Source organism: Chiloscyllium punctatum, chromosome 44, assembly GCF_047496795.1.
Source record: "Chiloscyllium punctatum isolate Juve2018m chromosome 44, sChiPun1.3, whole genome shotgun sequence".
Taxonomy (NCBI): domain Eukaryota; kingdom Metazoa; phylum Chordata; class Chondrichthyes; order Orectolobiformes; family Hemiscylliidae; genus Chiloscyllium; species Chiloscyllium punctatum.
Genome location: NC_092782.1, coordinates 48,636,444 through 48,662,792, shown reverse-complemented (window position 1 = coordinate 48,662,792; position 26,349 = coordinate 48,636,444). Strand labels below are relative to the sequence as shown.

Sequence of the window (26,349 nt, the reverse complement as noted above, 5' to 3'; positions counted from 1 at the left end):
CCACTCAGATTTAATCCCTCAGTCACTATTAAATTTTGGAAGACACAGAAATAATTGGTGTTAATTAACTCAGTAATGATCCTAATTCACATCATGGATTAGTGGTGCTGGGAAGAGCACAGCAGTTCAGGCAGCATCCGAGGAGCAGTACTCCTCGGATGCTGCCTGAACTGTTGTGCTCTTCCAGCACCACTAATCCAGAATCTGGTTTCCAGCACTCTGCAGTCATTGTTTTTACCTAATTCACATCATACCAAGCTGATGAGTTTCATCATTGGATCCCTTTGGACTTCCGACATAATTGTGGGAGGATTTCATGCTGCAAGGTAACTCAGATGTGGCCTCTCCCATTATTACATAATTCTTGACAGTGTTTTTCAACATAATGAGCTGCATTAAATCCAGTCCATTAACAGTAGATAAAAATGTCAGCACTATGGCTGAGCATAGGACTATCAAAGTACTTCATGAGCTTCAATAAAATTAGAATACTGCAGATGCTGGAAATCTGAACTGAAAAAAAGAAAATGATGAGTAAACTCAGCAGGTCTGAGTTGGGGCGGCACGGTGGCGCAGTGGTTTGCACTGCTGCCTCACAGCACTAGGCTTCCAGGTTCAATTCCAGCCTTGGGTGACTGTGTGGAATTTGCACATCCTCCCCATATCTGCGTGGGTTTCCTCCGGGTGCTCCGGTTTCCTCCCACAGTCCAAAGATGTGCAGGTCAGGTGAATTGGCCATGCTAAATTGCCCATAGTATTGGGTGCATTAGTAGGAGGGAAATGGGTCTGGGTGGGTTACTCTTCAGAGGGTCGGTGTGGACTTGTTGGGCCGAAGGGCCTGTTTCCACACTGTCGCGAATCTAATCTAATCTAGTCTGGCAGCATCTGTGCAGACAGAAACAGAATTAATGTTTCAAGTCCAACATGATTTCTTCAAAACTCAAACTACGTGAAAAACTCATTTTGGAATTGTTAACTCCACAGACTTTCTCCAGCACTTTCTATATTCACTTCATTAGCTTTATTAGCATTGCAATCTCAACAGATACTTAACTTATTGGAAATACAATTCTGAAAGTTAGACAAAATGTGACAAGTAAAACAAGCACAAGGACTGCAGCAGTTCAAGATGGTAGCACACCATCACCTTCTCAAAGCAACAAGGGATAGACAATAAATGCTGGCCAGGCGGCTAGCCAGCCAGAGACATCCACATCCCATGAATGAATGAAAAGTGTAATGATGATATCTTAAGAGGAAACGAGTCAACTTTTTCCAAGGAACACATTAATAGGGCTCTGAGATCCACAGAAAGAATAAAAGACTGCTGAGATTTCAAGTACAAATTAATTCCTTTTCCACTTTTGGGCAAGTTGTTTTATATCCATCAGAAATATCCAATTATAAGGAATTAACATGTGATGGCATCCAAAATCAAATAATAGCTAGTAGTTATGTTTACGAAGAGCTAGGAGAAGGAGGGGTATATATTGGCTGCGGATAAAAGCTGCCAATTTATTCAAATCATTGTTTGTGTGGCTCAGTACCAGTTCCAGTACAGAAACACTGTAATTACTATGAAAACATGTTTCTGTCTGTGGCTAATGCCTTTTAAATATAGCATTCTGTTGGCATCATCACAAATACATAAAATAGAGAAAAGATTCCTGGCAGGATTTTAAAAAATAAAATTAAAGCTCAACTCCACTAAATTGCAAGCAACATTAGAAAAAGAAAAAACGTCAGAATGCAGACAACACACTAGAAACACAAAGAGAAATTAATCCAAGAGACCAGATAAAATCAGCTGTAGGGACAGACAGAGAGACACTGAATTAAGTAACTATACAGATGACAATTTATCAACCACAGGAAGAGAGAAACAAGAGACTGATCGATATTACTACACAACTACTAACAATTGATAGAGACTGATTTATATAACTGCACAGTACAAATATCAACCACGGAGAGATATATCAAAGTATCTGCATACTGCAAATCACAACATAAAGATCTACATCCGATAGGTTATCATTTTGGTTAGACTCTTCATCATTTCTGAGAAATTAACCTAACACCTTTTGTTTCTGAGGATGGTGCATACTGGAAATTATCTGGGAATTCTTCTACTCCCTCAGTGTTTCTATGTACCTCATTTATGTGTGTTAAGGATATTTCTGCCAAAGTTAGGTTGACAGAAGTCATAGGGATATATTCACCTGCAAGATGTCTTACAAAGCACTTAGCTGAAAAGTCTGTTCTACATTAATGGGCAAAATTGAACCTTTAAGTTGAGTAAGAATGGGAATGATTTGTTGATGTTTAACAAAGACCTACAGAATATACATGTCTTTTTTTTAAAAAAGCTGTTCATGAATGAATGCAATATGAAATTCAACTTCAGTAAGTTGCAAAATGAATGAAAGCAAATGGCCACCCTATTTCCTGACCCATTGCCAACTTTGAAAGAGAAATGGACCAAATAATCTCCTACAACTTATTTTTTCATTCCAACAAAGTTGAATTTCAACCTTATATTACTATCCTTACATAAAATAAGCCTCAAACATATAAGTTCTTTATTGCAACATTTTATTGAGATCACCAGAATATATTATTGATGTATAGTTTCAAGCAAACATCTTGAGAGTCATGTCAAAAGCCTATCATACTTGTACTCATATTTGTACAACTTTGAAGATCATCTGTGCAACTGAAATGGTTGTCCTCCTCACACCTCCTATTGCAGTTGAGATCTGCTTAGAAGTAGTTATGCAACATGACACCTATATTATCACCTTTTTTCCCAAATCTTTCTGATTGCTACAGTAATTATTCTTTTATAAGACAGCTTTTGGAACTCTGATTGACATATTGCTCTGAGTCAACTATTTATTCTCTGTTGCTTTTTCTCAAAGCATCAATCATTGGTGAAATGTTCTTTGCCAAACTTGATTTTATGATCTCTCTTATTCATCAAGTTGACAAAATTTAATTCTTAGCCAGCTTATGCACCCAGGTAGTATCAAGTATTTCTCTATGTCAGGTATGGCATGGAGTCAAATTTTATCTGCTTCTATCCCATCAATATGTCTGAGCCAATGCTCATTAGTACATGTTCATCTGTATTGTTATATTTTACACTCTTTTTGCTTTCTACAACAGCTTTAGATTGATGTATGCTTGCAATAGTTGCAATGTTCCATCCAGCATATAGGGAATACAATATTAAAATTACACTATCTATCTATAAACACCTAACTGGATCAGACTAATCTTTGCCCTTTTTTCTTAGCAGGTAGACGTATGAACTGCACTGGATTTTTAGCATACCTGTCTATGTTATAGTAAGAAGCCTAAATCCCTCATTATATTGTACCTCCTTGATTAAGTCACCTCTTAGTTTCCTTTATTCCTTATTCCAAAGAAAGCAACCCTAACCTATCCAATCTTTCCTTATAGTTGCAATCTTCAATCCTTGGCTACAGGTAAATCTCCTCAATACTCTCCCTTGAGTAATCTGTCAAGCAATTAAGCCTTTCCTGAAGTGTGGTGACCAGAACTATACACAAAACTCCAGGTGTATGGCTTATATTTTTCTCTCCCTCCTCTCCCACACTACTGCCTAACAGCCAGGCCCTGGACCCTAACAGCGGTAGTGTTTATATTTTCCCCAGCACCCATGATGTGTGTGTACAGGTGTGAGACAGAGTGAAAGACAACAAGTATATAAATCTTTATTCTTTTCCACCACCAGGAAGAAAGGAAACACCAGAGAGGCCAGTAACAAGGAATGCCCTTTTCATCAAAGGGCAATGCTGCGTGATCAAAAAAGTGAAAGGGAGGCAGGGATTAAATCAAAATAGAGTTGGAGGGGGAAATAAAGCATTCCACTCCCTGCGGTGCCCACCTCTCCCTGAACAGCTCAAGGGTGTTGGTAGACACCGCGTGCTCCTTCTCCAGAGACATCCAGGCTCGAAGAGGGGCAGGCAATTGACCATAATGACCACCTCCACAGCCCGTTGCCTCAACCTGTTAATGGCCAGTTTGGCCAGGCACAGGAGCAGACCCACAAGGAGATCCTCTGACATGTCCTCCCCTCTCTGCACCGGGTGCCCAAAGATCAGGAGCGTGGGACTGAAGTGCAACCAAACGCAGAATAGAAGGTTTTCGAGAAAACTAAAAATGGAATGCAATGTTCACACACCATTTCGACATGGTGCACAGACTCCACAGCACCACAGAACAAGCGGTTGGGCTGGGAGTCCATGATCCACCACAATCTGCAGTTGCAGGGAACTGCTGCGTTGAATACTCTCCACCCCAGATCCATGAGAGAAAGGGGGAGTACTCCCATGTAGAGAGCTCCAATGGCTTATTTGTTCCAGCATTTTATCCCTACTCTTGTATTCAATATCTCATCCGGTGAAGGAAACTATCCGATATGCCTTCTTTGTTGCCTCATCTACCTGTCCTGCCACTTTGAGAGATCCATGGATATGTGCTCAAGATCTTCAACTTTCCATATCCATCTCAATACCCAACGGTTTACATATTATTCCCTTTCATTTGTTTGCCCTTACTATTTGCATAACCTCCCACTTCTCTGAATTGAATTCCATTTTCCCTTTTCCATCTGCTCAACAAAATCATTGATATCTTCTTCCAATCAATTGCTGGCCTCTTCACTGTCAACCATGTCGTCAATCTTTAGGTTTTCTGCAAACTTTCTAACCATGACGTCTTAAATTAAAATCTCAATCATTCACTTTAGATTTTAGGTGTTCCTTCATTTTACTTTAGTTCGCACTATCCACAAAGTGTTGCTGTTTAGATTTGCTATTTGTTTACCTGGTATGTATTTCCTGGTTCCAAAGGAAGCACCATCATAATAATTGCCTGCACCGATATCCAGAGCAAAATGCCAATTAGAAAGTGTTATCGGCTCAGGGGACTCTTCATTGTCTATATAGTCTACTCTGGTATATGACCATTTCCCTAAACGTTTTACAAAATATCCATGACTTCACGTATATCATATGATTTATGTGCCACTTGGCTGAGCTGACCTGTCATCCTGTAACCTTATAAACTCGTTTTCCTAATTAGAGTAATAGAAAAAAACTAACCAGAAAGCACCAATCAGTTTCATCCCCTATTCTGAAGTAAGAACCAATAACAAGAAGCAACTCCTAGGACAGACACTCCACCCACACAGTTTTCAAGTTCCCTGACTGGTCCTGTGTTAGATGATATTAACTGCCTGTCTCAGGATCCTCACCCCACCTGCTCCTCTATGTGTTTCTGACTGCCTGTCTCAGGCTTGTTACCTTGCTTATTTCTCTAGGGGCTGAGTTTTAAAGGTTAGGAAGGTCAGAAGGATAGGATGGTACTACCTTCTGATGGTTGTGAGGGGATTGCTAATGGGCAAAGGCACCCTACGAAAATAGGAAATCCTTCCCACAGTTTAGAAGTTGCTCTAAAAAAAGCAGATACTCCCACATTCCTGCCATTGTCAACCCTATTAATGTGTGGGCATACTAATATTGGAGTAAATTGAGCTTTTAACAACCTCCATTCGATCATTAATTAATTAGTTACATAGAACATAGAACATAGAACATAGAACATTACAGCGCAGTACAGGCCCTTCGGCCCTCGATGTTGCGCCGATCAAAGCCCACCTAATCTACACTAACCCACTATCCTCCATATACCTATCCAATGCCCACTTAAATACCCATAAAGAGGGAGAGTCCACTACTGCTACTGGCAGGGCATTCCATGAACTTACGACTCGCCGAGTGAAGAACCTACCCCTAACATCAATCCTATATCTACCCCCCCTTAATTTAAAGCTATGCCCCCTTGTAATAGCTGACTCCATACGTGGAAAAAGGTTCTCACTGTCAACCCTATCTAACCCCCTAATCATCTTGTACACCTCTATCAAGTCACCCCTAAACCTTCTTTTCTCCAATGAAAACAACCCCAAGTGCCTCAGCCTTTCCTCATAGGATTAGATTAGATTAGATTAGATTACTTACAGTGTGGAAACAGGCCCTTCGGCCCAACAAGTCCACACCGCCCCGCCGAAGCGCAACCCACCCATATCCCTACATCTACCCCTTACCTAACACTACAGGCAATTTAGCATGGCCAATCACCTAACCTGCACATCTGTGGACTGTGGGAGGAAACCGGAGCACCCGGAGGAAACCCACGCAGACACGGGGAGAATGTGCAAACTCCACACAGTCAGTTGCCCGAGGCAGGAATTGAACCCGGGTCTCTGGCGCTGTGAGGCAGCAGTGCTAACCACTACCATACCAGGCAACATCCTGGTAAACTTCCTCTGCACCCGTTCCAGTGCCTCCACATCCTTCCTATAGTATGGCGACCAAAACTGCACACAATATTCCAGATGCGGCCGCACCAGAGTCTTATACAACTGCAGCATGACCTCAGGACTCCGGAACTCAATTCCTCTACCAATAAAAGCCAGTACGCCATATGCCTTCTTCACTGCACTATTTACCTGGGTGGCAACTTTCAGAGATCTGTGTACATGGACACCAAGATCCCTCTGCTCTTCCACACTACCAAGTATCCGACCATTAGCCCAGTACCCCATCTTTTTATTACTCTTACCAAAGTGAATCACCTCACACTTAGCTACATTGAACTCCATTTGCCACCTTTCTGCCCAGCTCTGCAGCTTATCTATATCCCGCTGTAACCTGCCACATCCTTCCTCACTGTCTACAACTCCTCCGACTTTCGTATCATCCGCAAACTTGCTCACCCAACCTTCTAACCCTTCCTCCAGGTCATTTATAAAAATGACAAACAGCAATGGTCCCAAAACAGATCCTTGCGGAACACCGCTAGTGACGGCACTCCAAGATGAACCTTTGCCATCAACTACTACCCTCTGTCTTCTTCCAGCCAGCCAATTCCTAATCCAAACCTCCAACTCACCCTCAATGCCATATCTCTGTATTTTCTGCAGTAGCCTACCCTGGGGGACCTTATCAAACGCCTTACTAAAGTCCATATATACCACATCTACCGCTTTCCCCTCATCTACCTCCTTAGTCACCTTCTCAAAGAATTCAATAAGGTTTGTGAGGCACGACCTGCCCTTCACAAAACCATGCTGACTATCCTTGATCACATTATTCTTATCCAGATGTGCATAAATCCTATCCCTTACAATTCTCTCTAAGACTTTGCCCACAACAGAAGTGAGACTCACTGGCCTATAGTTAATAGGATTATCCCTACTCCCCTTCTTGAACAAGGGAACCACGTTTGCTAGCCTCCAGTCCTCTGGCACTACTCCTGTAGACAAAGAAGACACAAAAATCAAGGCCAATGGCTCTGCAATCTCCTCCCTTGCTTCCCAGAGAATCTCCTATTCCTATTCCTAACCTCAACCCAAACTACCTCAGATGGCAAATCTTCGTCCATCTTCCTTTCCACCGCTGTAATACTATCTTTGACAAGCAAAGCCACACCCCCCCCCTCTTTTACCCCCACCTCTGACCCTACTAAAACATTTAAACCCTGGAACCTGCAACAGCCAATCCTGTCCCTGATCTAGCCATGTCTCCGTAATAGCCACAACATCGAAGTCCCAGGTACCAACCCACGCTGCAAGTTCACCTACCTTATTTCGTATACTTCTGGCATTAAAGTATACACACTTCAAGCCACTCTTCTGTTTACAGGCACCCTCCTTTAAGATTGATGCCATATTCCTAACCTCCCTACACTCCAGGTCCTGCACCCTAAAGCTACAGTCTGGGTTCCCATGCCCCTGCAGAGTTAGTTTAAACCCCCCCCAAGAGCACTAGCAAACCTCCCCCCAAGGATACTGGTGCCCCTCAGGTTCAGGTGCAGACCATCCTGTTTAAAGAGGTCCCACCTTCCCCAGAAAGAACCCCAGTTATCCAAGTACCGAAATCCCTCCCTCCTGCACCATCCCTGTAGCCACGTATTTAACTGTTCTCTCTCCCTATTCCTCGACTCTCTATCACGTGGCACGGGTAACAAACCAGAGACAACAACTCTGTTCATTCTAACTCTGAGCTTCCAACCTAGCTCCCTAAAAGCCTGTCTAACATCCTCAGCACTCCTCCTACCTATGTCATTGGTGCCAATATGGACCACGACTTCAGGCTGCTCCCCCTCCCCCTTAAGGACCCGGAAAACACGATCAGAGACATCACGTACCCTTGCACCTGGGAGGCAACATACCAAACGTGAGTCTCTCTCGTTCCCACAAAACCGCCTATCTGTGCCCCGAACTATCGAGTCCCCAATTATTATTGCTCTGCTCTTCTCCACCCTTCCCTTCTGAGTAACAGGGACAGGCTCCGTGCCAGAGGCCTGAGCCCCGTCACTTACCCCTGGTAAGTCGTCCCCCCCACAAGTATCCAAAACGGTATACTTGTTCTTGAGGGGAACGACCGCAGGGGGTCCCTGCACTGGCTGCTTCCTCCCAGTCCCCCTCACTGTCACCCATCTATCTGCCATCTTTGGAGTTACTACTTCCCTATAGCTCCGATCTATGACCCCCTCTGCCTCCCGAATGATCCGAAGTTCATCCAACTCCAGCTCCAGTTCCCTAACACGGTCTTGGAGGAGCTGGAGATGGGTGCACTTCCTGCAAGTGTAATCAGCAGGGACGTCCATGGCATCCCTCACCTCATACATGTTGCAGGAGGAACATTGCACTGCCTTCACTGCCATCCCTCTAAAGCTAACCTTTATTTTAAAAACAAAACTGGGTCTAAAGAATACAACAAGCAAAATTCAGCACTTACCTACTTACCACAACGGATCTTATTATTAGGTTAGAGGAGGAGGGCGGGTGGGAGGCACTACCTCCGTAGTGCCTCGGGTTCTTCAGCTGCGCGCTTTTAAAGGGGAAACAAACCTACCCAGGTAAGCTTACGCTCTACCTGCTTCCGGGTCTCGGCTGCCTCTCTGGTCGTTGTCACTTCCCCCTGCTGCTCCCACTCTTTCTGTGAAGAGAGAGTGAAAAAAACACCGCTGCCCGCTACCGGTAAGTACTTTTAAAACAAACAGTCTTACCTTAGCTACTGCTCGCACTCAAAATGACCGTTAGCGTCGAAGGGTGAGTATTTATACTCACTGCTTTCCTTCCCGGCTGCCTCTCTGGTCGTTGTCACTTCCCCCTGCTGCTCCATGTGGCAGATGGGCTGCTAATCTTGGTGCCTACCCATTCCCATACTTAGGGGATGCATTCAGGGTAGATGGGAAAGTGCTGGCAACCCAACTGACCTATTTTACATGCTTTCCCACCATTCCCCCCCACCCCCACCCCCACCCCCACCAAAAATGCACCCAACAGGAGTCATGCAATATCTAGCCGTAGACTTATTATAATATCAAAGGCCATTCTTCCCATCAAGTCTAGCCTATCATTATAGGCACAAACTTTTTGTGCATTGTAATGTCATTATTTTGATCATGTGTGTAACCAAGTTATCAACCGCTAAGCAAGTTTATGTTATTGAGGAGGTTGTTTTCACCTTCTTGCACCTAAGTGTAGAGGATTACTTACTCCCACAACCTTGGGTCAGAACCTTGAAGTACAATGAACACCTTAATTTGTAATGTCAAAGTGGATTTTATAAAAGACACCTGGTACAGTCCAAATATTTTAAGATGTAAATTAAGTGGCTGCCTGGGGAGAGTGAAAGATCTATGGAATATCACACCTAAAGATGTGAAAGGAATTGCAAACAACACATCAAAAGGGGAAAGACGCAAGTCAAAACAGACTGAACCGTAACCTCTTGTGATTACAAAGATAAACATCTAGGTGTAGTGACTCAAAAAATAAATCAGGTAAGGATGGAACCAAAGCACTTGACATCCACTTAAATTAGTGATGAGAAAATCAAGTGGAGGCCCTTGTAATCATTGTTTTACCCAGGACCTGTGGGAAGATCCCCAACTTGTTACAGTTCCAGCTTTGACGAAGGGTCAGTTAGACTCGAAACATCAGCTTATTTCCCCCACCTCCCCCCCGTGATGATGTCCCAAACTGTAGATATACTTTATATTATTCACTTCATAGGATATGCAAGGAAATGGCTTAAACAGTTAGTTTCAACATGACTGGAATGTACTACTGGAACTGAGATACTTGTGTATACCAGTGATCTGATGTACCTGTGTGTATTAGGCTGGATTCGAGCATTAGCAGTTCATGAAGGTCATAGCCAACGAACTAGCCCCTAGTTACTCCTGTGTTGCAGATAAATGGACAATCTTACTCTGAATGCTAAAAGTCGAGAAGCTAGCAGCCAAACAAAAAGAAACAGGACAACGAGAGTTCTCTCTCTCACCTTTAATACTGGAATTTCAGTCAGTGTCAAAACAAATCAGAACAGATCCTCAACCAGCCTAAGAGAAAACAAAGAGAAATTAACTGCAACTACCAAAATATATGGCTGCTGGCAAACTCCACTGCAATGGCTGCAATGTTCAACTATCCACTCTTCACAAAAAGTCAGATACTGATCCATGTATCTATTTATTTTAAAAGTTATATCTTTTTGAAAATACCTCTTATTTCTAATGTGTGTGTTCCAATACTAATCCTTCTCACATATGGTAATTAATGAATTCATTCTGTATAAACTCAAGAAATCCTGGTTAAATTGGATCAGTTTGTAACATAAGTTCAATTCAGGCTAGGAGAAAGTTATGCATTAGAGAAGGGATAAGTAATTAAATTACCCCTGCAAACAGCCAGCAAGGTGAATAAGGGAAGAAGGAGAGCCAGTTCATCCATTCTCACCCGGGAACGTAATGATTTGGGTATGCCATCTGGAACTATAACAAAAAAGAGAAAATGCTGGAAAATCTCAGGAAGTCTGACAGCATCTGTAAGGAGAGAAATAAGCTGAAGTTTCGAGTCTAACTGACCCTTCGTCAAAGCTGGACCTGTAACAAGTTGGGGATCTTCCCACAGGTCCTGGGTAAAACAATGATTACAAGGGCCTCCACTTGATTTTCTCATCACTAATTTAAGTGGATGTCAAGTGCTTTGGTTCCATCCTTACCTGATTTATTTTTTGAGTCACTACACCTAGATGTTTAAACATGTTGAAGTGCAAGAAATAAGAAAAACTACCCTGTACTCACTTGGGAACCTTGCAGCTTTCAATATTCAGACTGTCACTTTTGTACTTGAGGTCAAACATACAAACTTGCCCTCCCATTCCATTAAATAATGCCTACCACATATAAACTATGATATCCTATGCAAAATTCCTTGGATGGATTCCATGGGCCAGAAGGTTGGAGTGGTGGAGTGGTAGAGTAGTTTACTGGGGAGGCTGCAGCATGGTCAGGAAGCAAAAGAGCCTCTATGAAAGCATGGGCCTCAAGGATGGGGCAGCAGCAAAACAGTGTCAGGGAAGGCTAAGTACTGGACTCTCTATGCTAGAAGATGCAAATAGTTTATTACCAAAAGTCCCACAGACATCAAGGAGTCAGTTCCCTGCAGCAGAGTGGGCCAGGAAATTCTGACAAGCAGTTGTTCACTCTTTAGGGCTTGGTTGTGAGGACCAACAGCACGAGGGCACACTTAACCATTAGATGTCCAAAGGATCAGCTAAAGACTTGGAGTAAAGGGCCTACACTGAGGACGGTTAATGAATCATAAGCTTTCACTGCTGCTGAAAGCAAGATATTCCTGCTTTCCATTATTTTAGCAAATAAGTCTGTGATACTGATGATTCAAAACAAGGAACTAAATTCTCAACGGTTCTTTTGGATTTGGGGTGTTGTGCAATGGTCACCCACAATGAGCAGTTTGTTTCTTTAGGATGGCTTTCTTTCATGTGTGTGCTTAAATTGTGTTGTCTCTGCTATAAAGGATCCCTGAAATTGAAATTCCATACATTCAACATGCTTTTTCTCAACACAGGATTGTGTTGCGAACAGGACAATTTGTAATTATTCCTATTTGTCTGCTGCCATTGTTCTTCTTGGTGATAAAGGTGACAAACAATAAACCTTGGCAAATTGCTGCTGTGCTAAGTTGCATTGTGGCTATAACAAGGTCTCCATTGTGAGACCCAAGGCTGAAATTGGTCTTCATTATTGTTCTGTTTTGCCATTGAGCCACCACAGTTAGATTCTCTGTCTGCTGAAAGTGAGCGACTTCCTGAACTGACCCAAAGGGAAATCCCAGAAGCGGCAGCAATTGTCCGAGGGAGAAACTTAAGTGTGGATGCTATGGTGTAGTAGGGGTATTGCTCCCATAGCCAATTCGCCCATGAAGTGACGGGAGTACAAAGAAAGACGGAATAGAATAAGACAGATGCAGAAAGCCACTTTTCAAAAGATGCAAGTTTAGCTTTTTCTGGAATACTCTGACCAGCAGCAATTGATGGGAAATACAAATTTATACAACCATCCCAGTGCAATAGGTGGAACTTGTCATTTTAACCACACATGCTTTTGGTATGTTGTGATACCTCAGAGGCCCCACACAGTCGAGAATGTTGTCAAAGCCAGGATTTATCAAATGTTGCTAAATCTGGAAATAGTGCTAACCTTTAAATGAATATGCACATGAACATAAAGCAGCACTTTTCCTTGTCTCATATTAGTCACCTTTTCATTTCTGGTTTGATTGTGCAGGGTTATAAGGGTGTACCTGGACTCACTGGCCTGAAAGGGTCTATTGGATTACCTGGAAAGCCTGGATCCATTGGACCACCAGGGCCTCAAGGACCTAAAGGTGAAGCTGCAGCAAAGGTAGGATTGGTAATGGGTAAAATAACTGATTGCATTTCTAAACATTCCCAAGAGTTTATGCTTTTACTAACAATTTCCAGCATTCAAATTTATTTCGCTTTTGTATTGCATTTCTCTGTTGCATTTCCTTTTACTTACTTTTCTGAAGAAAGTGAAGTCATCTTGACTGAGTTTAACAATGAACTGTACTTGTAAGCTCTATACATTAAAGAACGAACTTAATTTGAAAGCCGTAATACCTAAGCAATATTTGGCTGTGATTAATGTGAACACCTTTCATATAAAGAAAAATCAAGGCAAGAATCAAAAAGTTCATTACTTGTCTTAAAAAAATTATTATATGTGAGCAGATAATAACAAGCGAGAAAATACAATCTATAATAAATATATAACTTTAATTAAAATATATATTGAGATTATTCTCAATGTAGAGAATAATCAGTCAGTAAGTCTACTCTGAGGAAATTTAATTTTAATTCATTCATGGGATGCGGTTGTCATTAAGTAGGCATGTATTTATTGCCTTAAGGCCAGTTAAGAGTCAAACCACATTGCTGTGGGTCAGGAGTCATATGTAGTCCAGGCCAAGTAAGGATGGCAGATTTCTTTCCCTCAAGGACATGAGTGAAACAGGTAGATTTTTCCTGACAATTGGCAATGGTTTCATGGTCATTATTAGACTTTTATTTGAGGATTATTATTGAATTCAAAATCCATTATCTGCCATGGCAGAATTTAAACTCAGGTCCACAGAACATTATCTGGGTGTCTGGATTAATAGTTCAGCAATAACACCACTTGGCCTTCACCTACCCCCTATCTACCTATGAGGTCCTGTTGAAAGTTCTTATGAAGAAGGACATTGATAAGTTCAGAAACTGATTTGTTCTGCATCTGAGGGATTGTAGCCTTTTCCTGAACTCCTGTAACAGCAATACTAGACAATGGATAATTTTCCTTGTTCAAGACAACCTTAACTTGGTCCCAAAGAATTCTGATAAAAGTACTGCCAAACAGGATCTGTTCATTGAATAGCCTTCCTGCCAGGTTAAAAAGTCACCGTACTCTGCTTTCCAAAGATGGCAATTCTAGGCAAGGCTTCCAAAAAAGAATAGCACTCTTAACAATAGTTGTACATAAAACATTTTCATGACTGTAGATTCTACTCAAAGATTTCATTTTTCTAAGTTGGTATAATTACAGTTACAGTTAAGACAATGTTTAATTTATAATGGAATACATTAGCACATAATGCTAGAGTTGTCAATTTGCAAACTGAAGCTAGATCAGCAAATTAATTAATGCCTTGGGGCCATATTTATTCATAAGTCCACATGAAAACCCTTTGCTGCTTGTAGGAGAGAATGTGATATTGTCAAGTGATGCAATCTCACTCCTAAAGATTTTAAATGCAAATTATGAAACGGCTTGAAATTGCAAAACAGTGTCAATGAGTGCTGCAGTAGCAGTACTTTTGTGCAAGGACATGCATCAGGGCTTTCTAAACCTATTTCACATCAGAGTATTGACAGTCAGTGTTAAGACTTTTACCTACCAATTATGGATAGATCAGAATAAAGGACTCAAAGATGAAAAGAAATCTGCTTCTATATTTCTCTGGTGATGGTCTTTTCATAGATCTCCATAATGAACCAATACTCTCACTCGCAATGTGATTATGTCTTTTCTCATCCTCCTTCCAACGTAACCTCTCTTAATCCCCAGTTTCCTTGTTTTCTGCATTTGCTCCTATGGATCAACTTTCCACACAATTTCTGAATTAGAATGTTTCCCAAAAGTTTCCCCTTAGCTGTGATGCAGCCCTTGATCCTACCATAACTTATCAAACTTTTGTTCTTGTCCCTTTTTCTGCTCATCCTGGGATAAGCTGACATCAATTTCTGTATTTTGTGGAGTATACTTCTGGTTGGTATAAGACTAGATGATTGAAGCCACAATATCGATCAAATTCTGTATCCTCTCCCCATTTCTAGGGGTTCTTCATCAGTAGGTCAGCATCATAATTTTAACCCTATTAAGTCTATATGTGAGTACTGAAACTCAGACATAGGCATTACTTAAAAATCCACTCCAGTTTTAGGATCTTGAATTTCCTGATGGTAATCTTTGGGAAATCAAACTTTTCCAATCTCATCTGATATTCCTTGTAAACCCAAACTAGTGCATAATTGACCAACAAAATCAAAATTTCTCAAACAACTCAGCAGGTTTGGCAGAGGGAAAAAGAGTTAGTGTTTTGGGTCCAAAGACCTTTCTTCAGAACTGATTGTAGCCCACAGTCTGCTTCAACCTCTTTCCTTAATTCGACATACAGGATTGCCCATCCAGACTCATTATTTCTGCCTCTTCCTGCCCCACAGAATTCATCTCTCCCTAACACTATCCACATTTTCCCCCTTTTGTAGTTGCTTCCCACTTTACAGCCCCAATCCTTCTTACGCTTTATGTCAGTTTCAGAATTTCCATGGGTTCCAGCCACCTCCTGCAATGGCTTTACATGTCCATCTCCTATCAGGGCAATCTCAGGTCCTTCCGCTTCTTCCTGGAAAACAGGCCTTAACCATCCCCATCTACCACCACCATCCTCTACCTGGCTAAGCTCATCCTCACTTTGAACAACTTCTCCTTTAACTCCTACCACTTTCTTCAAGTCAAAGAGGTGGCGATGTGTATCCGCATGGACTCCACTTATGCCTGTTTCTTTATGAGGTACTTGGAACATTCCTTGATCAGTCCTACTTCACTCTTTCTCCAGCATGTGATCAGTGGTGTTTCTCTCTCTTGTCTGGAATTGAAAAAGTTTCTCCATTTTGCTTCAGCTGATCTATCTCTGACACCTCCCTTCTTTTCCTTGACATCCTTGTTTCCATTTCTGGAGATAGGCTGACCACTAATATCCATTTCAAGCCAATGACTGCCACAGTTACCTCAACTATGCATCCTCACAGAATAAGCCTTTCATCAAGAATGGGGGTGGAGAGGGGTCGGAAGGGGGCTGGGAGATAAATATGAGGGTGGGGTGGGGGTGTGGGTGAGGGGAAGATGGTAGGTAGATGCAGGTGGGGTGTGATGGTGATAGGTTGGAGGACAGGGTGGAGTGTATAGGTGGGAAGGAAGATGGACAGATAGGACAGTTCAAGAGGGTGGTGCCGAGTTAGAGGGATGGATCTGAGATGAGGTGGGGAGAGGGGAGATAAGGAAACTGGTGAAGTCAACGTTGATGCCATGTGGTTGGAGGGTCCCATGGTGGAGGTGAGGTGTTTTTCCTCCAAGCGACCGGTGGCTTGGATTTGGTGGTGGAGGAGGCCAAGGACATGCCTGGAGGAAGAATGCCTCGTCCTCCACCTTGGGACCCTCCAACCACACAGCATTAATGTCAACTTCACTAGTTTCCTCATCTCCCCTCCCCCCACCTCATCCCAGATTCAACCTTCTAACTCAGCACCGCCCTCTTGAACTGTCCTACGTGTCCACCTCCTTCCCACCTATTCACTTCACCCTCTTCTCCAATCTATCACCATCCCAGTTACCTCATCCTCACCCCCAACCACACCTGCACCCCCACCCCCACCCCCACCTTCTGATTAAGCTCCTAGCTGCCTTCCCCTCACTACCGCTTCGCCCACATTCCTGGTGAAGGGCTTATGCCTGAAATGTCGATTCCCTGCTCCTCAGATGCTGCCTGATCTGCTGTGCTTTTCCAGTGCCACACGTTTTGACTCTGATCTCCAGCATCCGCAGTCCTCACTTTCTCCGATGCGTCCTCGTACCCTGCTTCCTGTAAAGACTCCCTGCCTTTCTCCCAGTTCTTCCATCTCTGTTGTATCTGTTCCAAAGATGCCAACTTCAACAAGTGGTTCTCCAAAGTATCCACCTTCTTCCTTAATTCCCGGCCACCATGATTAGCAGGGCCTTCAGCAGTGTCCAACCCATCTCTCCACTTCAGTCCTTCCCTTCCCTCCCATAACAGCAATACCAACCCACCATCATCCAAATCCAAAGGATCATAAACTATCATTCCACCAGCTCCAAAGGAAAGCTACCACATATTCCCCTTCCGTCCCTTGTCAGTCTTTCACTAAGATCATTCCCTCTGGGACACCTTGGTCCACTCCTCCTCGACTCCCTCCAACTCTCCACACCCCATGGAACCTTCCCATGCAATCGCAGAAGATGTAATACCTGTCTGTTTACTTCCTCTTTCCTTACTATCCAAGGCCCCAGACACACCTTTGAGGTGAAGCAGCAATTTACCTGCACTTTACTCAATCTAGTCTACTGTACTTGCTCACAATATGGTCACATCTACACTGGGGAGACAAAGCAGAGACTGGGTGACCACTTTGCAGAACATCTACGTTCTGACCCTGAGCTACCAGTTGCCTCTCTGGACCCAAAATGTTAACTGTTTCTCTTTCCACAGCTGCTGCTGAGTTGTTCCAACGATTTCTGTTTTTGTTTCAGATTTACAGCATCCCCAGTTTTTGGGGGTTTTTTTGTTTTGTGCATAATTGATGAAACTGGAAAATGTAGCTTGAGAGCGGGACATCAAGTTTAACAAAGCTAAGGTATAGAATTCTGATCAGCAGTCTTCCCAATATACAGCCATCTTATTATTTTGAAAATATAAAATTTTATAAATGAGTAAAACTTGTAAGACAAATAAAAAAAAGTGAAACATTTACAAAAGTATGGCAAGATTTGATGGACCTCTTCCCAATGCATTTTTGTGAATGACTATTAATAACTAATAGTCCCACTTATTTAAATATATGAAAGGTCTTTTCACGCCTCCTATTGATCTTCTTGTACTTCAGAAGGAATGGAAGATGGAATGTCAGAATATGATTATGAAAACACAGAAAGCTGTGTGGGAGGTTGGTAAAGAATGATTGATGTATAAGTAGGTTCACACAGCTTAATCACTTAGAGTTTCTACAATTCAAATAGATTTCATTTTTAAACAAAAATACACCAATTGAAACAACCAAGTGTATGTAATTTGAGCTGAGACGTGGAAAGACTTTGGGACGATGTAAGATTCTGAATATGTTAAAAATCTTTTTGAAATGTTGAGCAAGATATTCAAACTTTAATTAACCATTTTTTTGCTAGTGCCTAAGGATTCATTGTTATTCCATTTTCTAATAAGAAAATTTCTTATCTTAGTTGGACAATATAGAATTAGTCTCTCTTTCTGAGCAAGAACAAAAAGTGAATATGAACTCTCAACTACCATCCAAGGAATTCACATCCTACTGAAAATCTATGTAGATACAAGAGGAGATCATTCTCTGGTTTATGTTGTCCATGGTTGAATAGCCTGCTCATATTCACAGTCTTTTGTTACTTATGAAGACTATCCACCATTGGTGAAGAAGTATAAAAAAAACTGATGGTATTCATGGGACTATATCGTAGAACATATCAACATCTTCAGAAAAGAACTGAAAATATACAACATACTTAAATATTTAATCATAAATGGTTGAAGTCTTCCTTTTCTTTATAGGGTGAAACAGGGAAGAGGGGGAGAACAGGTCGTGGAATGAGAGGATCTCCAGGAATTTCTGGAGCCAAAGGAGATCAGGTTAGTAAACATCTTGTAGATGCATTACCAATGACATGGCTTCCACAGCATTCAATGCATCAGTTGTGACCAAGTAAAAATGAGTACATCTCGTTCACTAATCACTGCGCTTATCATCAGTGGTGACTGCCATTTCAAGAATAAGTGACAAAAATTAACTCAAAAATGCCTTATTCCAACCCAACAGAACAAAGGCACACCGTCTAGCAGAGCAAAAGTATGCAATTGCGAATAATTCTGAACAGCAAGAACAATAAGAATCTCAAAAAGATGAAATTCCAATAATATCTCAAGATAGAAATGGATGTTGTCAACTACCTCCATGGAGCAGTATTTGGATAAGCTTCCAAGAGAAGTAAGGATACAAAAATAGATTAGGACTGCGATGGTAGCTGTAGGATCTTCCATATTCAGCAGCAAAGGATTCAGTGACACCACAAGCAAATAAGCTCGCCAAATCCTGATGGAAACACTTACAAAATAACTAGTGGGTGGTGAGGAAACTGACACAAGAAAATAACCTACTAGCCTTTAACCATACCACCTTGTAGCAGCCATGTCAGTCCAGAATGGCTCAGCAGAAGTAACAATTAAACAATCTTTGTGAAAAAAGTCTTCCAATGTATTATATGACATTATCATTGTGCCAAGTGGGACAAACAAAGGCATATTTAACATTCTAAAAATGGGCATCAATGCAATTCAGTGATTCAACAACAGAACTGTACACCAGAATTTATACCTCGGCCCAGAACATCTTTCACTCCTTGATCACCAATAAATTGAGATCGTTTTACTCCAATAAAACATGTTGAAGGACTCGTCACAAACTTGCTATTAGAATGGCTGAATGCACAGGACAACAAAGGTCCTCACATTATGTTCATGAAGATCTTGCAGGGCACACACAGCTGCACCTTGAGTCAAGTTATTCTACTACAAATATGGTTTTAACATCTCCCTGACATAAGATGGAATATGGTATAGTATGTCCTATTTACAATTACAGAATAAATCTAACTCAGTAAATTACTGTCCAGTCAGCTCCCCTGAATCACCATTAAATGAAGGATAGAGTCATAAACAGCACCATTGAATGATCTCTAAAGAATTAATTTTCAATGCAATTCCAGCACTTAGGTAATGTGACTTCAACAGAAGGTTCAGAAAAAAGTATAAACATTGTTACATCCTGTTGAGAAATGGGAATCAGCACCCTTTTTTTAACCATTATTTAGTCAGTTACAACAAATATCTCTATTTTCTTTTTGTCCTGCAGTTATCACACTTCGATTAAAATGTAGTTTGCTATAAAACAAATTATCAAGGTTTTGTTGATTGAAAGAAAGAAGAATTTTATAATCTACTAATCCCAAGGAAACATAGTAAAAACATGGCATCAAACATATCCACAAATACAGGTAATAAGTTCTGAATGGGAGAGTTTCTTGAGCATACAGATAGAGAATAAAGATTATGCAGTTTAAGAGTTCTTGAAGTGTTATGAATTGAGACCACAATGGTTTGCTAAACGTCTCAGCATGGTTTTTGCTATTCATCATAAGCGGAGTTGAAATTTCCATCTAAAAACTATTGCAACAAACATAATACTAGGTCCTCTGCAATGGTGACTTCTCTCTTCTACATTTGTTCAAAGATTGTGGGTGTTACCAGCAAGGCCAACATTAGTTGTCCATCAGGAGTTCATGGCAAAGAACAACTGCCACTCCTCCATATGAATAAGGCATGTGGAGTAAAAACACCTTTACAGATACTGTTCATGCAGAAAAAAATTGAGAAACAGAATCTTAAGTTTGTCATGTCCATCATAGGTGTGACCAAATTCATATCAATTCCCTTGTCCTCATCTACCATCCCACCAGCATCCACAACCATAGAATCATTAGCTGTCATTTCTGCCACCCCCAGCAGGATGCCACTACCAGACATATTTTCCCCTCCACTCCCTTGTCAGCCTTCCGGAGGAACATCCTGGTCCTCTTCTTCTTCACTCCCAACCCATCCCCGCACAATCGCAGAAGGTGTAACACCTGCCCATTTACTTCCCCCCTCCTCACGATCCAAGGCCCAAACACATCTTCCAGGTGACGCAGTGTTTTACCTGCACTTCACTCAATCTGATCTACTGTATTTGCTGCTCTACACTGGGGAAACAAAGTGCAGACTGGGTGATTGCTTTGCAGATCTGTTCAAAAAAAAACTCCTGAGCTTCCAGTTGCCTGCCATTTCAACACTTCACCATGTTCCCATGCCAACATTTCTGTCTCAGTTTTGCTGCTGCTCCAACAAAACTCAGCCCATGCTGGAAGAACAGCTCCTCATTTTCTACTTGGGAACTCTGCAGCCTCCTGGACATAATATCGAGTTCAACAATTTTAGGCCTTGCACATGGGCTGTTACCACATACAACCCATTGTCAACTACTAATAGTCCCATTAGCATCTATTCATTCCCCCAGACTGACTTTTAGCCTCTCCGTTGTAAAATGCAACTGTTTTTCTCTCTCTTTGGGCTCTATCTTCACCTATTGTTTACTCTATCTTCTCCCCTACCCCATTTTCAGCATAAATATCAACTTTTTCCTAGCTACTATCATTTCTGAAGAAGGATCATACAGTCATAGAAATGTACAGCGTGGAAATAGACCCTTCGATCCAGCTTGTCCATGCTGACAAGATATCCTTAATTAATCAAGTCCCATTCACCAGCATTTGGTAATAGCCCACTTAAACCCTTCCTATTCATATAACCATCCAGATACCTTTTAAATGTTGTAATTGTACCAGCCTCCACCACCTCCTCTGGCAGCTCATTCCATACACGCAGCATCCTCTACATGAAAATGTTGCCCCTTTCGTCCCTTTTAAAACTCTCCCCTCTCACCTTAAACTTATGCCCTTTAATTTTGGACTCCGCTACCCTGGAGGAAAGACCTTAACTATTCATCCTATCCATGCCCCTCATGATTTTATAAACTTCTATAAGGTCACCCCTTCGTCTCCGATGCTTCAGGGAAAATAGCCCCAGCTTATTCAGCCCCTCTCTTGAGCTCAAATCCTCCAACCCTGGTCACATCTGTGTTAATCCATTTTGAACCCTTTCAAATTTCACAACATCTTTGCTATAGCAGGGAGACCAGAATTGAACACAGAATTCCAAAAGTGGCCGAACCAATGTCCTGTACAACTGCAGCATGACTTTCCAACTCCTGTACTCAATGCACTGACCAAGTGTACCAAATGCTTTCTTCACCACTCTGTCTACCTACAACTCTGCCTTCAAGGAACTATGAACCTGCACCCCAAGGTCTCTTTGTTTGGCAACATTCCCGAGGACCTTACCATTAAGTATATAAGTCCTGCCCTAGTTTGGCCTACCAAAGTGCAGCACCTCACATTTATCTAAATTAAACTCCTTCTACTAATCCTTGGTCTATTTGCCCATCTGATCAAGGTCCCTTTGTACTCTGAGGTAACCTTTTTCACTGTCCACTATACCAATTTTTGTGTCATCTGCAAAATTACTAACCATAACTCCTACATTCACATCCAAATCATTTATATGAATGTCAAAAACCACCGATCATTGTGGCACATTGCTGGTCACATGCGTCCAATGTGAAAAGCAACCTTCCAGCACCTACCTCTGTCTTCTACCTTCGAGCCAATTTTGTATCCAAATGGCTAGCTCTCCCTGTATTCCATGTGATCTAATCTTGCTGACTAGTCCACCATCCGGGCCACTGACCTGAAATATTAACTCTGATTTCTCTCCACAGATGCTGCCAGACCTGCTGAGATTCTCCAGCAATTTCTGTTTCAGTTTTTGTTTCATTTCACCTTAGCTGTGTGACAAAAACATCAAAGAATTATGATTGTTGAATCAAGGTCCAAGCTATTCATAGCACAGCTTTAATTATTCTCTTTACCCATCTTTATTTTTTCTCCTTTTTTCTGATGTGTTTGTTCTCAATCTCTCACTCAGTGCTAATAGACAGTTAGTTTTAAACTTCTTTTATCCTGAGTATCATCATATCACACTCGATCCTGTGCTCAAATGAAATGGCCTATACAACGACCAGTATTTGTATGTTGCTGAATTCACAGTAATAACTCACATCTGTTTGATAATACGGATATCAGAAGGATGTGGGAAATAGAAGACGATAAAAAGGAGATAAAAGCACAGTCAGTGAGGATAGTGTTAGGAAGTTATTGAAACCAAGAACTAAGTGGCACTGTGGAGATGTTGAAGGACAAAGTTCAAGAGGACAATGATGGTCAAAGTTCAAGGGGTAATGATGCTGCAGTATAGATAGAGGGAGAACAGGAAGCAAATTGGTAATGCAGGACTGGAAGGTTCAAGCTGGACAGACAGCTGGAGGATATTGCAGAATATGAAGATGTGAATGCACCAGAAGCAAATATAGTTTTGTGAGAATAGAGATGATGCGCATGTGCAATTAGCAGCAGGAACCATGACTAAACTTTTACCTTACCATTCAGCATTGATGTTAACTGTAGCCCCTTTTCATTTTCCATGTCAGGATCAGCTGTCTCAGCACAGATTAAGGATTGAAATGAGGACCTCATTCCAGACTCTTGACTCTGTTACAGAATGCACTTACTGCTAGAATCAAAGTGATGTCAACTTGATTATCTTTAATAATAGATCACATAGAAAGGTTTACTGCTCTTTCTGTTGTATGATTAATAACAGATTGATAACTAAGTGTCATTAGCATTGCAATGAGGATTGAGCACTAAGTACTAGCAAAAGGGACACTGCTTTGTTCCAATACTTTCCAATCCGACTGTTGTAAAATATATTTATATCTATAATGGCAATGAACCATGTGACTTAAAGTATAGTGATCTACATGACAAATTGTTAATATATAGCACTTTCAGAGTTTCCACGGTGTATAATAAATAGAGCAGGAAATCAATCTGATGAATGCCTCAGGCAAAAAAATCTTTCAGCATCACCAAAAGTTCATAATTTCAAATTCCTATTTATTTTTAATTAAACATAAAGGGTAATACAAGAACACTGAAGGTGAAGAAGAGAGAGTGAGTGAGCTAAATTAAAATAGAGTTGGAAGGGAACAAAGAACCCTTGTCTCTTTAATTATATCCAGAACTGCTCTTATGCACTTTTGCCATATATTAACCACCACTAGCAAATCACTCCTGCTTTTCAGTTGATTAATTTACATACAAAGCTCTTTGAGGGCAATGCGGATCATCAAAGGTGAGGAAGAGGTGAGGGGGGTCTAAATCGAAATGGAGTTGGAAGGGAAAATAAAAGCACTCCAGTGCTCACCTCTCCCTAAAGGTGAATGTCGCATGCTACCTTACCAGGGATGCTTGGGCATGAACATAACCGTAGAAGAGGGCAAGAACCCTTCCCTGAAATACAATGTCCAGTGAGAATCACCTGCTCACAATTAACTCTGGAGCTGTTTGTTTTAAATTTAAAGGGACCTGACACTGGATGCCATATCCATTCCAGATGTTGATGGACCAATTTTCCTTATCAAACCATAGCAAGTAACCATGTACAGGTAGTTCTTCTATAACGCAACAGTTGCATTCTTGGACAATCCTGCATCATAGAAAAATCCCACTTTAGACACAGTACTTAAAGTGTTGGTCATGTAATCACATTAGAGCCAACCCACGTTTTAAAAGTTCACGTTTTAGAAACAGTGTCCCCAATCCATCAATTGCATTACAGCGAATTTGCATTAATGAAATGCGCATTTTAGCAGAACGAGCTGTATTAGAGGTCCACAATTCACAAAGAAGGTTTGTAATCGAGCACTGACTGAAGCCTCAGACTAGGACAAGGATGTCATTACCAGTGGCTGTGGAGGGGCCCATGACTCTAGCCAGAGAGAAAGAAGTGGAGCAGACACTAGGCTAAGCTGTTACTTACTGCACACATTCCACTTTCCAGATAATTTTGGGCTGTACAATTATAGAATGCTTATCATGAAAGTCAATGTTTGAATTTCTTGCAAACTTCAAAATTCCTTCATTTTGCAGAGGTCTACTACACCACCTGCAAATGAGCCAACGGATAAACTGGAGGGTGGTACTCAGAACCACTGTCACCATTACTCTGATGCACAATGTACACACAACTGGGCAGAAATCATATTATGAAAATCATGCTGCCACACTAAATGTGTTGAATAGAATACTAATGTCCTCCTCTAGCGTGGAGCCTTAAAGGAAATCAATAGTGTATGTGTCAAGATTTGTTGCCTGAAGAGGAAGAAAAGGAAGAGAAGGAGAAAAAAAACAAAGATCTATGTTTATATGAAACCTTACACAACCACATTATAGCTGAAATTGGTTTTATTGGCAACAATGTATTTCCGTGGTGTCATCACTGTTGTAATATAGGAATTGCGGCAAATAATTTTTGTACAGCAAGCATCAGTGTGATGATGACTTTGTTAACAATGTGTTTTTGTGATGCTGATTGAGGGGAAATATCAGCCAAAGTGTTCGGGATAACATTTCTGCTCCTTTAAATAATGCCAGGGATCATTTCCATTGAGCTCAGTTGGAAGACAGGGACTTGGTTTAATATTTCATATGAAAAATGGCATCTCTAAGAGTACAGAATTCCCTCAGTACTGTGCTGGAATGAAACATATCCCCTTTCTGTTTGGATTGTCCATGTTCAATTCATGTGATTATGCTGCTAGCCAATTCTGCATTTACTGACAGTCACACATCTTACCATCCCTCTGTTATTGACCATCACAATTGGCTAAAATGCTAGAGTAAAGCTACTTCAAAACAAACATCCTGAATCAAATTTATAAATCAAGCAATGCAATATTCAATGCAAACAGTTATCTAATGACCCTTCTGTATTCACTTGATGCTTGTCTTCTTCTTGCTTTTGTCACAGCCCTGCATCAGCCCAGCAATGACAAATGTTGAGTGGGAGACACTGCAGATAGCTTTAGAAGATTACTTTGGCTACATTTGGCCCTAGATGCCCTGACTTCAGGTTGCAACACCTTGGCTTGGGTGACAACAGTCTGGACTAGCTGGCTGGCTGAAAGGCAACATTAGCATAAAAATTATAAAGGAAAATTATAAACCCTCCTGCACTTTTACAACCAATCTGTATAAGATGGATCACTAAAATCAATAAATTTCATATTTCTAGCGTATCCCAGTGATTGAGTGTTTTTTTAAAAAGTACTTCATTTTAAAATTTTACGTTTTATCTTCTACTTTGGGATTTTTCATCATTGTACCAAATGCTAATAGTTTAAAACTGGTATCCGACTTGTTTAGGTGTCCAGCCAATTCAGCCATCCAATTAGACTTTGCAATTCCTCCACTTCAATTTTGGAGGCTGCTGCATCTTTCTCTGAGGCCCTACTTGACTAGTTGGAATGGGGCTAATATTTTCCAAATAAGATTGCTGATGCAAAGTGACACTTGATCCATTCTGCCTGATTTCCAATCCAACGTACCTAAAAGCACCAAAGACCTGAATTCCAATGTTGAATTCTGCTTTAAGCCATTTATGACAATATTTTGAAATTAATTGCTCTCATCCCAAAAGAGAGTCATCTGTATGCATCATAAAGATGACTGAAAACTGTCTCCCACAATGCCAGTAAAATATGACAGGATCTCCTTTCAAATAGAAAGAGACGAATTGCATTAAAAAGGATCTTATTAACGAATGCCAAACCATGAGATTCACATTTATTAAACTTCCAGAGTGTAGTGATTGGGACCAGGTGGACCTCATTGAATATGAGGTTCCTGATGGGAATTTTAACCTGGGCCAATTAGGAAAGCCTTGGCTGACCAATATAACCAGGAGATTAGAATCTCCTCATTTGAGGACTGACTCCAAGCTGG

The 26,349-nt window shown here is 41.3% G+C and overlaps 1 protein-coding gene across 15 annotated transcripts in view; it reads left to right on the top strand.

The window, feature by feature from the left end:
* The window catches only part of col7a1l (collagen type VII alpha 1-like), a 428,727-nt gene that overhangs the window by 315,542 nt on the left and 86,836 nt on the right, over positions 1–26,349 (top strand). For 9 of the 15 annotated variants that reach the window (XM_072562892.1, XM_072562895.1, XM_072562893.1 and 6 more), the window contains 2 exons: positions 12,697–12,813; positions 18,347–18,424. In XM_072562892.1, coding sequence (XP_072418993.1) covers positions 12,697–12,813; positions 18,347–18,424 — 195 coding nt within the window. Of the gene's footprint in view, positions 1–12,696; positions 12,814–17,298; positions 17,403–18,346; positions 18,425–18,611; positions 19,031–19,703; positions 19,846–24,495; positions 25,354–25,375; positions 25,628–26,349 lie in introns of those variants that run through there. The other 6 variants (XR_011955319.1, XR_011955318.1, XR_011955320.1 and 3 more) reach the window with 6 other exon arrangements.